The 13,127-nt window shown below is 38.6% G+C and overlaps 1 protein-coding gene across 2 annotated transcripts in view; it reads left to right on the top strand.

The window, feature by feature from the left end:
• The window catches only part of HS2ST1 (heparan sulfate 2-O-sulfotransferase 1), a 172,187-nt gene extending 161,806 nt beyond the window's left edge, over positions 1–10,381 (top strand). Inside the window, exons 5-7 of one of the 2 annotated variants that reach the window (XM_032424567.1) lie at positions 2,478–2,575; positions 4,388–4,545; positions 5,413–10,381. In XM_032424567.1, coding sequence (XP_032280458.1) covers positions 2,478–2,575; positions 4,388–4,545; positions 5,413–5,639 — 483 coding nt within the window. In that variant the 3' untranslated portion in view covers positions 5,640–10,381. Of the gene's footprint in view, positions 1–2,477; positions 2,576–4,387; positions 4,546–5,409 lie in introns of both variants that reach the window. The other variant, XM_032424561.1, reaches the window with a different exon arrangement.
• Positions 10,382–13,127: the final 2,746 nt, after the last annotated feature.

Below are 13,127 nucleotides of genomic sequence, written 5' to 3'. Positions count from 1 at the left end.
CCAATTGTGCAGACAGTTTGAATGGCAATAGATTGTGTGCTTTGGAGGACACAAATGCATACTGCATGATCCCTCAAAGAAGTTTTCATTGTAGTTGAGAGAGAACATAATACACATTAAAAAAAAAAGTATATGAAGCAAGTTCTTCAGATAAAGATGTATATATAGATATACATACCTGGATCCTAAAAGCTGGCTATTACCAGGCAGTATACAATTAATTTATACGAGCCCAAAGAAAGTAAGAGTAACTTTGGGCCAGAATCATTGGAAAGATAGTCTTCATGTAAACAAGATTGGTAGAAGGAAGGCACTTTTAGAGAAATCAGCAAAGGTATATAGATTTAAGGTCCATATCACACGCTTGAGAAATTACAAAACAGGCTAATCTGGTAAACATGGAAGTTACACATAGAGATAAGGCTAGACTAGCATTTCAAGGTCAGAATATGAAGCATTTTTTAAAGCCAGGATAAAAGTTTGGATTTTTTTGTTGTTGTTGAGACATTGGAAACCATTGAAGGTTTCTGAGTAGAGGATGTTAGAAGTGACTCCTTAGACTAATCTGGTAACTGTACAGAGCAGGTTGAAGGAATTGAAGGAAGGAGGGAAGGGAGCCCATTAGAAAGTGATTGTAACAATGGAGACACGGCATTGTGGGACCCTGATAGAAGCAAGATTGACAAAAGAAAAGATGGATTGGAAAGACATTACCTCAACGATGTTAGGTGAGGGAGAAGAAAGATTCATAAATGTTCTGAGATCTTCAGTCTGAATTACATGGGCAACGTAATCCTTTTGCCAGAAGTATTGAGCATGAGGTAATATTGGAAATTCAAATGAACACGCACACTAGGTATTAGAAGATGAGAAGTGATGGATCTGGAGGTACAGATTTAGAAGTCTTTTGCCTAGAAATTATAAACGAAGCCAAGGAAGTAGGAAGTGTGAATAAGCTAAGGAAGGCAGTGGGCAAAGAGAAGATCATGGAGATGAATTTCCATACCTGGTGGAAGGACCAAAACATGCCTTCAAAGAAGATAATGATAGTACATTCAGAAAGGCACAGAGCACCAACAAAGCCAGAAAGGGGAGTGTCCAAAGAAATAGACAAGGATCTATTAGGGGCAGAGAGACCAAGAGATTTTCAGAAAGGAGAGGTGGTCAAATGCTGTGAAGGTCAAGGAGAACAAGAACCAACAAAACATTGTATTTGACTTGGGGAGGTGGGGTGGGAGAGAGACAGGCACAGACGTAGACACATTCCCTTTATCAGATGCCTACAATGGACAGTCACTGTGGTGGATTCTCTTACATCCATGATTTTATTTCTTCCTCAAACTAAGATCATGTCCTCCTTTTTTAGGTAAGGAGACAAACACAAAACTTAAGTTTTCTGGGTTCAGGATTCAAACCCAAGTCATAGACTTTTTGCTATATCATGGAGAAGATCATCTATAAAAGGAATGGGTAAATTCTGGGCTGTGTGTGGTCTGCTGTTGTCTTTTGAATGTTGCCAGAATAAAGAGAATCATTCCACTCTAGCTCCACCCAACACCAGGTGTAAGGATTTTTTGGCTCTATTCTCATAGATTTTTGGTTAAAGGGGCCCTTTGAGTTTATCTAATTGTATAGGTTAGAAACTGAGGTTTGGAGTCCTTAAAGACTTACTTACAATAAGGTCAAACCTGGTTCCAGAAACCTAAGAGCCTTGACTCAGCTCTTGTGCTCTTTCTATTCTTTCACACTTTCTCTTCTCAGAAATAACAGGTGGCATTTGTAGATGTCTCACCATGACAACCAGAGCTCCCAAGTTTGTTCTCTGGGATCTCAGTATCATTTCAAACAGGTAGTGCCTACTGTTAAAATGCCTGTGACAGACAGTAAGTATTCGAGGAAGTGAAGCTGATTAATTTTAGATTCGTAACCTGTGAGTCTCTTTCCCTTTTAATTAATTCAGTCCGATGCCCTGGACAGGAGGGCACAGAAGTCATCAGTATCTGCTTTGTACAATGAGTTTTTGTTTGTTTTATCGCAAAAAGGAGAGAAGACTTTTAAGTGTAGTCCTCCTTTATACTCTTTTCAAATGATTATTTCACATAAAGTATCTTTAGCCTTGTTTTTATTTAATTTCCTTTGTAAGGGGGCTAGAAAGTACAAATACACAAATTCAACATAAACCAGTACTTAACTCTCAAGGACAAATTATTATCTCAGTGGGGGAGGGTATATTTTGTCAGTTAAGAAAACAAAACAAACAAAAAAACCTATACACATCGGCATTAAACAAAGATGGGGAAAAAGTCTTTTAACTTTCCCTAATATCTCAAGTGTGTTTTCGTAACCCGCCTATCTCTTTAATTCACTAGCTCATCCCACCCGCTGCGGCCCGTGTATTTAATAACTTCCCTGTTAAGGTGTTTGGTAGGTGAGACCTGCGTTTATGACTCATATGTGCTGCTTTGTGTCTGTTCCAGACCTTTGATGAATGTGTAGCCGAGGGCGGCTCAGACTGTGCTCCGGAGAAGCTCTGGCTTCAAATCCCATTCTTCTGTGGCCACAGCTCCGAATGCTGGTAGGGACGTAAAGTTAGCTCAAGTTGACAGTCTTCTTTATTATCTCTATAATCTGTTTTTCACAAGTGTGAACATAGTAGTCAAGGGCTAGCTATAGGGAAATTAGTGAAAGACCAGGCTAAAAATAACATGTAATTAAGTAATACCTAGTTTTATAGTTACCTTTAAGTGCATTGAAAAGATTCTTCATACATCATATCCTTGCAATGTTTTCTCAGATGCTGGTTTTTAATTTGTTTTTTTTTTTTTTCGTTTTTTGGTTTTTTTATTGTATTTTATTATTTGAGAGAGAGTGCGAGCAAGAGTACAAGCAGGGAAGGGGGCAGAGGCAGAGGGAGAAGCAGGCTTCCCGCTGAGCAGGGTTCCCGATGCGGGACTCGATCCCAGGACCCTGAGATCATGACCTGAGCCGAAGGCAGACGCTTAACCAAGTGAGCCACCCAGGCACCCCATAGTTTTTTGGTTTTGGTATTAACATGTTTTGCTATATTCCAGCAGAGCTCTTAATTAGAGGCCAGGGATCATTTCATAAACCTCATTTTCTCCTAAGCTTATTGTTTTAGCCATTCAGTTTAGATCAAGAAAAGGCTTAGTGGGTAAATTATTCACCTAGTTTTACTGTTAACTGATTTTTTTACTTTGAGAGAAGTCAAGGTTATGGTTGCAGTTTAGTCTGCTAATAAATGTGGGGTGGAAAATAGATATTTTATCTTTAATAAAGAGTTTATTTCCTCAGAATGTGCAGAGTTTTCAGTTTTTTTAAAAAAATGGTACATTTTCAAAAACTAATGATGTAATGTATGGTGATTAACATAACAAAAATTTAAAAAATGGTACATTTTTATACATATTTATTCGTTCTAATTGCTTTAATAGGTAAAGTAGAAACAGGAACTCATTCAGAGTTAGTGTCTTCCTTAAAACCATGATGAGAAGTGCAAGGAATGCCTTCATTCTTTTTCTCATTATGTGAGACATGTTATTTGGATCACTGTGAACCTTTTTTTCTTTTTTTAAAGATTTTATTTTTTGACAGAGAGACCGCGAGAGAGGGAACATAAGCAGGGGGAGTGGGAGAGGGAGAAGCAGACTTCCCGCTGAGCAGGGAGCCCGATGTGGGACCTGATCCCAGGAGCCTGGGATCATGACCTGAGCTGAAGGCAGATGTTTAACGACTGAGCCACCCAGGCGCCCCAGGATCACTGTGAACCTTAAGGGTCCTACTCAATAGATTATACCAAAGCATAATAACAGCATAAGAAGAACTGGAAACAAAGGAAGAACATCTTCTCAATTTTTAATCGTATCCTTAGAATGGGGATTGGCAAATTATAACCTGGAGACCAAATTTGGCCCATCACCTGTTTTTATAAATAAAGTTTTATTGGAACACAGCCATCTCCATTTATTATTGTCCCTGACTGTTCTCATGCTTCAAGATCAAAGTTAAGTATTTGTAACCAAGAACATATGGCCTGCAAAGCCAAAGATATTTGCTCCCTGGCACTTTACAGAAAAAGTTTGCCAACCCCCGCCTTAGAGCAATAAAAGGGTATTGCTCTTTTGTACTTTAGTGAGGAGATTTTAATTGAACTGCTTTAGTATATTTCAGAGATTCATTGAACTGGGAGGGACCTTCGAAATCAAGTAATTTACTTCCCCCCCCGCCCCCACCAAAGACATTAATAAAAGGGCATTAAGGCTTTGGATGGACACATGTTTATTTTCTCCATAATATATAGTGTCAGAGGCATCAAAAGTACTTAGCAGATTTCACAGCCAGGTTTTTGATTCCTTTTCTTTGGTTTTAGGAATGTGGGAAGCAGGTGGGCTATGGATCAAGCCAAGTATAACCTAATTAATGAATACTTTCTGGTGGGAGTTACTGAAGAGCTTGAAGATTTTATCATGTTGCTGGAGGCGGCTTTGCCCCGGTTCTTCAGGGGCGCTACAGAACTCTACCGGACAGGTATATAAAGGACGGGTTTCTTTTTAAAGCTGTCCTTAGCTTTGTTTGTTTGCAACTTGAAAAATACGTGTGATTTGACGTTTCTTGAGTAAAGCACAAGATATAACTCCAGAAAGGCAGGTATATTGCCTGTTTCTTCTTAGCATTTTCAATACAAAACAGTGCCTGGCACACAGCTGGTGTTCGTTCAGTATTTTTTGAGCAAATAAACATGCATTAGATGATAATTAGAAGGCATTGTAGGAATAGTGGAAAGATACGATCTGCAGAACCAGCCTTCGTTAGAAATGTGTAATATTAACTAATGCCAGACACCAAATATGACCGTATTGCACCTGAGACCTGCCTAATGCTGTTTGGAGTAGGGGTGGGACGGTGAGACTGAGTCCTGGCCGTGATAATCAGCACGTGCTGATTACGATATACAATACAATATAGTGACTCTTCTAGAGTATGCATATACCCTAGCTTCTCACACGTAGAGAATGTAGATTATGGTAAATTAGTATTAAGTTTGAAAATAGATATTTTATCATATTTAAAAAATAAACTACTTAGAGCACCAAGCGTTTGAGATTAGAACAGCACGTAAGGCGATAGCCTACACATACTGAGTGGTGATCCTTACTTTTCTTATTTGACATCTCATTCAGTCTTTAACAGGTTCAGGATTTACATTATAAAGGAATAAATCACAGTTCTGGTATGATTAGGGCACTAGTTTCACCTGAATGATATTAATGCAAAACACTGTTACTGTCCTTCAAAGTGCCACATTAACTTAATCCATTTCTCCATGTAAAGAAGCATCGCTCTTTTGTGTGTTCTCAGAATTACTCACCTTTTCTTTTTTTCCTTCGTAAGTAGGAAAGAAATCTCATCTTAGGAAAACCACGGAGAAGAAACTCCCAACTAAACAAACCATTGCAAAACTGCAGCAGTCTGACATTTGGAAAATGGAGAATGAGTTCTATGAATTTGCTCTGGAGCAGTTCCAGTTCATCAGAGCCCACGCTGTACGGGAAAAAGACGGAGACCTCTACATCCTCGCACAAAACTTTTTCTATGAAAAGATTTACCCTAAATCGAACTGAGTACAAGGTGTGACTCTTAGGTTCTTGAACTAAAACTTTGACCCTGTCTTCACCTTCGTTCTCGGCCTCACAAGTCAGGTTGCTGATTGGTGTGTAAGACGGTGTGTATTGAGCCAAGTTAGGGAACAGTAACACCGAGGAGGTAGATGCTGGCTGGTAAGTTTCAGTGGCCTAAGAGGTTTCAGTTTTGGCCTTTTTTTCTTTTTCTTTTTTCTTCTTCCTTTTTTTTCTTTTTTTCTTTTTTCCTGGTTAAATTTTGGTGGGAGTTACAATCTCCTGCTTGGAAAAAGCCTACACATCACCTAAAATAAACACATAGCAGGTCTAATTGGAGGCTAAATACAATTTTAAACACAAGTTCTGATACTGTCTTTTTGATAAAGCATTTTTTTTCCAGCTAACCATGAGTGAAGATGAATCCATTTGCTACTTCCGCCCTCACCTGGAGGTTTGGGTTATACACCTCTACTGAATAGTGTTATTAACTGTTTGGCAGTGTGTGTTTTGTTTTTGTGAATCATGTCTCATGAAATTCATTGGAATGTTTGATCCTATTTGCTAAGAATGTTTCTGCTGTAGTTGGAATTGCCCACATTTATGTAGGTCGTTTTAATATTCTTTAAAAAACTGATCATTAGTGTTAAAAACCAATTTTAAAAGAGTCAAAGCAGTATTTCTCATTCCCGTCTCCCCAGTATCTAAGATTGGGGAGACACTTCAAAGAATGTTGACATTGTCAGGAGTTTTAATTAAGGCTTCCACACATTAATATCAAAAAAATAAGTTCAGTATTTGTTCCTCCATGGGTTATTTGTAGAGCAGTATGCTGACATATTTGGGATTCCATATTATAACTCCATTAGTGAGCTGTGGTATGGGTAGGATTTTCCTACTTCTGTACTTTTACTTGTAGACTGTTTTTACTAAGGTGCTTTATAATGTGTTTTAAAGCATTGCATTTACAAAAAAAGAAAGGAAATTGCTGTAAATATTGCATATTTTATGTATTTGGACCAAAAGGTTGTAAGTAATTAGGTAAAAGTGGTTTTGCACCAGTTTTATTATTCAAGTAAAATCATCAGACCTACTGTTCTTGTAGTTCTCAATTAACTTTACTGTTAAACATCACTGAAATGAACTTTAGTAACCTTTCAATTTTGATACACAGAACATTATTCATAATTGGGGGCAGTAATTAGAGTGGAAAGAGTACTGGCCAAGGAGTCAGAAAATTTGATTTCTGGTCCTGGCTCTGCCACTTATCAGCTGTGTGATCTTGGGCAAGTCACTTAACCTCTCTTTGCCTCAGTTTCCTCATCTTGAAATGAGGAGACTAATACCTGCTGTACCTACCTCACAGGGGTGTTGTGAGGAATAAACGAGACGGCACGTGAAAGCACTTTGGAAACTGTTAACGCGCTGTAGAACCATAAGGGGTGATGGAAACATCTATCACGTACAGTTCCGTACCGTTCATTTTTTAACAAAGAAGGGAAAAGTCTACTTCTAACCTGGTTTGAAAAAACGGTTGATCTTGATATAAATTTGTGTTCGATAAGTATCTTCTCTGTTTTATCTTCCCTGTTTCAACAACTATGGAAATATGAAACACCTGTGAACTCTTAAAGATTCATGAACAGCTGCTTGAGTTCAGGAGGTTCCATGTTTGAAAAAGACTTCGTTAGCTGACTCAGGGCAGGGGAAAATGTGCTCTTCAAATTTGGGAGATTTGTCTGTTTTTATTTTACGTTACCATTCAGAAATGGTAGCTATTTTGTACCTCTGGTTGTTAAGGTATATTTTGCAGAGTTTAATTTCCCTGTACCATCTTACCCTTCTTAGAGTAACAGAGATAAAGAATTTTAGGAACATTTTCTAAAAGAATAATCTTTACTATGTTTAGTTTAAATAAATACTGTTCCTGAACAAAGTCTCACCAAACTAGGTAAAGAAACATTTTAGGCAGGCTGCTTTAAAGGTTCTTAATTGTATGGGGGTGAGGAGGGGGCATGACTTATCAAAAAACAAACAAATTTAAAGAAAAGCTGAAGGAAGTTGGCAGAGAATCATTTTAGTACTCCTCCCCCCCCCCTTAACAGGAAGACATTAAGAGAACATTGATAGGTATACTTTCCTTATTTGGCTTCCTTTTTGTGTGTGTATTTATTAACTTTTACGGATATTTATTGAAAATCTAGACAAATTATTCCCTTGCCCAAAAGGAAAGCACCACTTCAAGGGTGGGGTGTTTGACATTTAATCTGTTAAGGAACCCCCCAGTATGCAGGTTATTCTTGGAGGACACGCTAAAATCTTGAGGTGCATTAACTCTTAGGGAACTAGAGTAGCACGTAGTGCCCTGTGTCATGGGTTCAGTAAACTTCTCCTACAAAGGTCCAGAGGGTAACTCTTTTAGGCTTTGCAATCTCTACAGTCTCCGGCAAAACTACTCAGCCCTGTCATTTGAACACAAAAGCCGCTATAGACAACGCAGACATGAGTGAGCATGGCTGTGTTCCAATAATACTTTATTACCAAGACAGGTGACATGCCAGATAGGGACCATGGGTTGTAGTTTACCAACCCCCATAATAGATGGTTATTTATGGAGAAACCATTTTTTAAATCTGTATTCTAGTGACCTAAAAGAGTTTATATACTTCTAAAAGCTCCTAACTTATATCCAAAGAATAGCTTTCTTAATCAGGCGGTCTCTCCCACAGATTCATGAACTTTTATGACTTAGATTGCTTCCAGGTGGGCATGTTTTCTTTCCCAGTTTAACAGTTCATAAGAGAGGCATGTATTCTATCATCTTGTAGGATGGGTTAGGGAGTATCCTTCCTGGAGACGGAGAAAGGGTTAGATTGAATTCCGTCTGGTCCAGTACAGTCCTGGGAGTCTGACGAGTGCAGAGTCCTTGTAATACCTAACTTTATAATCAAAAAAATAGAACCACTGAGACAATAATGTATTTTTTAAAAGTGGCAAATGTGGTTTTCTTTTTTCAGCCTTTGCGCTTTTTCAGTATTTTGACCATAGGGAATTTTTTTTTTATAATACAAAAGCAAATTAACCACTTTGAGTTTTAAAAGATGATGTTATGTGTGTATGTGTGTGTGTATATATATATATATACATATGTTTATTTCCTAAAAGAGGAAAAAGTACTTTTTTTGTTCAACTTGTATCAACTCCTGTTTTCTAATTGCTGTGAAATGGCAACTGTTGATAAATTATTGTGACTGTTTTAAAATGTAATGGGGAGGATATATTTTGATTTTACGGAGCTTTAATCTGTAAAGTACCGCTTAAATATATCTGATAGCAACACTTAAAATATTGCATGGGGATTACTTTTCTATCATCCATACCCATTTGTGCAACTTTGAACATATTGGGTGCTTCTGAATTCTTGATGATTGGGTTTAAATTATTGAAAATCAGAGAACTTAAACTTACTGACTTTTAAACTTTAAATTTTATTTTCTATTCTTAAAATTCAGTTAATGCCTATAATTTGAAATCTGTTGCTCTTTCTCAATATTATGTCCTATTGGAAATTCCTAAAATTGTTAGTGCCATCAGTGATTTACAAACAGTATTTTGATATTGCAGATGATTTGCTCATTGTATTTGCATAGTTAGAAAGAAAATAGTTTGTAGACAATGATTCTCTTTTTCTAATAAAATAAAATAAAAATTCTTAAAAGCACTAGAGAATTTAACTAAAGGCTGGTTCCCAAGTGCATAGCTGGTATTTTAATTTATATTCAAATTCCACAGAGAGAACATCTGTGTAAGCCATCTATCTGGGTTTTCCCATTGATCATTCCCAAACACACCTATGGTTCTAGAAGCCTTTATTGTGAGAAGTACCATGCTGTATGGTACTGTAAACTTTTATGAAGTTTGTCTGTAAGAGGCCCAGGTGCTTCTACTTTATGATTTGAAAATTTGCCTCTTCATAAATTAGTGCTATTTACTTTGAGAGGAAGCAGGGCAATTGCTGTGAAATTTTTGCATCCATTTACCCTATGCAGAATTGCTGTACCGTGCCAACTAAACTGCTGCTCAGGCAGCCTTTTGAGGGAAAAGCATCCCTGTTTCAAATGCACTGCCAATTCAGCTCCTCTGGAGTGGAGCTTACTTTCTGATTTCCTGCAGTGGGAATTTTAGAGATTGAAATGGGCGATCAGTTAGTCAGATTTATCCTGTAATTTAAGTTCATGCAGCTTTGTGACCTTTGCAGTACTATTGATAGAAGGACCCTGATGGTGATGATCTCTTTAAAACACATTACTGGTGAGCCTATGAGTTAGACCCACTGGTGCTGTCTATCTGATTTTTTAGACAGCTTCCCCAGCTTTCTATTGAGAGTCAGGTATGTGAGCATCTCTAAAGCAGTGTTGAATGTAATTTTGAGAAAACATGGGTTGTCTATTTTGACTTTTATTTTCTGAATACTACAGACAGCTAAACAGTGCCTTTGCCCCATCACAATCCATGTTGGAAGATGCTCACTCCTTCCTGTCTCAGCTCTCCCTCTCTTCTCCCTCCTCCCCCATTCAGTTGATTCATTTATGCAATACTGTTTCCAACTTGAAACCATTTTGTCACATCTGTTGGAGAGATAATCACTCTTTTCCTTAACATTCTGCCAGCTTTCTGTTGTTGAAGTGTTTCAGTTGATTACCTGATGCAAAAGCTATAAAATAAACACTCAGTGGGAAGGGGAAAAATGGTTTGGTGTCCTGTTTTAATATTTTCTTCCGTAGCCTTGACACTGATGGACGTTTTCCAAGTGGACTCGGTGTTGAATGTCTCAGCTATCACTGCCACCAAAAACCTATGCATCATCATTGATCTGTAATGATTTTCTGGCTTATTTATGACATGCAGACCGACTGACATGCCCCTGCCACTTTTTGCTTCATACTTCATCATTAGTGTTGAAATTTCAGATAGAAAATTTACAAGGTATACTTAGGGTATACACTTAATTAGAAGAGTAAAGGAAGTTGGGAGGGGTGGGTGGTTAACCTGATTAACATTTATTACGCAGCGCGGACATGCGCATAATGTTTTTACAGAATACACATTTTTTTTTTTTTTAAGATTTTATTTATTTATTTGACAGAGAGAGACACAGCGAGAGAGGGAACACAAGCAGGGGGAGTGGGAGAGGGAGAAGCAGGCTTCCCGCCGAGCAGGGAGCCCGATGCGGCGCTTGATCCCAGGACCCTGGGATCATGACCTGAGCCGAAGGCAGATGCTTAACGACTGAGCCACCCAGGCGTCCCCAGAATACACATTTCTAATAATTGTTTTTTTCACCCTTAACGGAGAAACTCTCAATTGTGTACATCGCCACTTCCCAGCCACTGGCTCACTGTTCTGAGCAAATAATTGGTTCTTTTTATATTCTATAGTATTGTGGTGAATAACATACCAGTTCAGTGATGAACTTTCTTAACAGGAGATTTGGTTTGTACCCACACAGCATGGATTTGAGAGTCAGAAGGGCCTGCAGTTAGCAGTGTGACTTTAGTAAATGGAGAGAACAGTGTTGCGAAGGTTGGACATCATGGATACAAAGTGCCGACCTGGGGCAGACTAATAACTAATAGCTTTTATGCGCTCTGTTAGAATATTGTTAGGAAGCTGGCTTGCCCTTCTGACCCTGCAGAGCACTAGTCATGTCCCTTTATAGAAGATCTTTTATAAATATTTTCAAATGCCACTGAATTTTACTTTTTACCGACAAGTTATTATTGTAATGCCTCCTTGTGTGCCTATAACATAGATAATTGTTGGTTCTCATACCTGCTTTTGTCTGCATCTACAGATTCCCTATGAGAAAAGTGGGAGGTGGGAGGTGCTAATTGTGCTAAAGGAGACCGGACTTGCATATTCCAGAAGTGGCTGTGTCCACATACTCTATTTGAACGGTATGTGCTACCAAGAAGTACATGTGTAAAGCTCAGGCTACCTGGACTAAAATGATTGGTCCTCTTTCAACAGGGAAAAAAAAAACCAAAACTATACTCTGTAGGAAAAGAGAGCATTTGTCTTAGAGTTATGAATCAGGTGATCATGTTAGATTTCCAGGGCTGTAGGACATCTGAAAAACAAACAATACGCAATGATTGTTGCCTAAACCTTCACATTCTCACTGTACGCTTCATCATTCCTATTTTTTTAAATCAAATAAGCCAGTGAGCTTTATTTTTTTTTAAAGTAATCTCTACGCCCACCGTGGGGCTCGAACTCATGACCCCAAGGTCAGGAGTCGCATGCTCTGCCAGCTGAGCCAGGCACCCTGTTGCTAGCTGTTTTTTAAAGTGGCAGTTAAGCTTCCGGAACCTTCTGTCGATAGTAACAAGTACCAAGATGCACATCCCAGATCACTGTCCGTTGGTTTTCTCCGAAGGCATCTCCCCCCCACTGGCTTGCCTTGTCTTCTTACACCCTGTCTCAGCTGTTAGCATAGGTCACAGGTATACCACCGGGCAAGCAGACGATAGCAGCGCCACCACCAAAATGGACTTCAGTATGCAGGTTTTCCCCCTTTCCACTCCAGGCATGAGCAGACAAGGAGAAATCTTATAAAGGCTATTCTCTGTGTGGTTTGCTATATTTCTTGTAGCATGAAAATAAACACAAACTTTAAAAATTTTCCAAGGGCATATATATAAGATATAATGGGCTTCTCGATAGTTACCACTTAAGACCTGTGAGGAGAAACAACAGGAAAAATGTTGAGTTTGTTGTTGCTGCCTTTTATCTGTGTCATTTTATGAGAGAGAATGAAATCCCTTTGAATGGATGATTTTTTGGTTTGAAAACGATGACTATGGGAATTCACAAGAAGATAACCCCAAAGAGTTATTCCTTTCTTCCCACCTTTTGGCCCTGTGTTTATTCAAAACCACATGACCAGCTTGGTGAGATTACCATACGCTTTTTTTTTTTTTTTAAACTTGATATCCTTACTATTCACCTTGAAAAGAGGTCTCAGACCTCACTTGATCTCTCGTATTCCGGTAAGACTCAGCACCTCCCTCCTCTTCCCCACAGCTCTGCACCAAATCACCATGCACACGTTGCTTCTGCAGATTCTCAGAGCTGGACGACTGAAAGTCACTTTGGAAAGATGCAGTTACAAAAAAGAGAGTTCTATGATCGGCCATGAAAAAAGGGCAGTTTTATAGGAGTTAGAGAATGGGCTCTGGAGCGCCACCGCTTACTAGCTATCTGATCTTGGACAGAACAACGTCTCTGAGGCTGAGTTTCCTCATCTGTAAAATGGACGGTGAGAGGATTGAGATAATATGCATGTGAACTTACTTAGCATTTACTTAGTTCCTGTTAGTACTTACTTAGTACCTACTTAGTTCCTGTTACATAGTAAGCACTGAAGAAGTGCTCATGTTATCTTCGATGGTGAAGATGAAAAAGATGAGGATTCATTTATTCAGACATACT

This window comes from Phoca vitulina, unplaced genomic scaffold (genome assembly GCF_004348235.1).
Source record: "Phoca vitulina isolate PV1807 unplaced genomic scaffold, GSC_HSeal_1.0 scaffold2, whole genome shotgun sequence".
NCBI classification, from domain to species: domain Eukaryota; kingdom Metazoa; phylum Chordata; class Mammalia; order Carnivora; family Phocidae; genus Phoca; species Phoca vitulina.
Note: the sequence above shows the minus strand (reverse complement) of the source record. Positions and strands in the feature narration are given on the sequence as shown.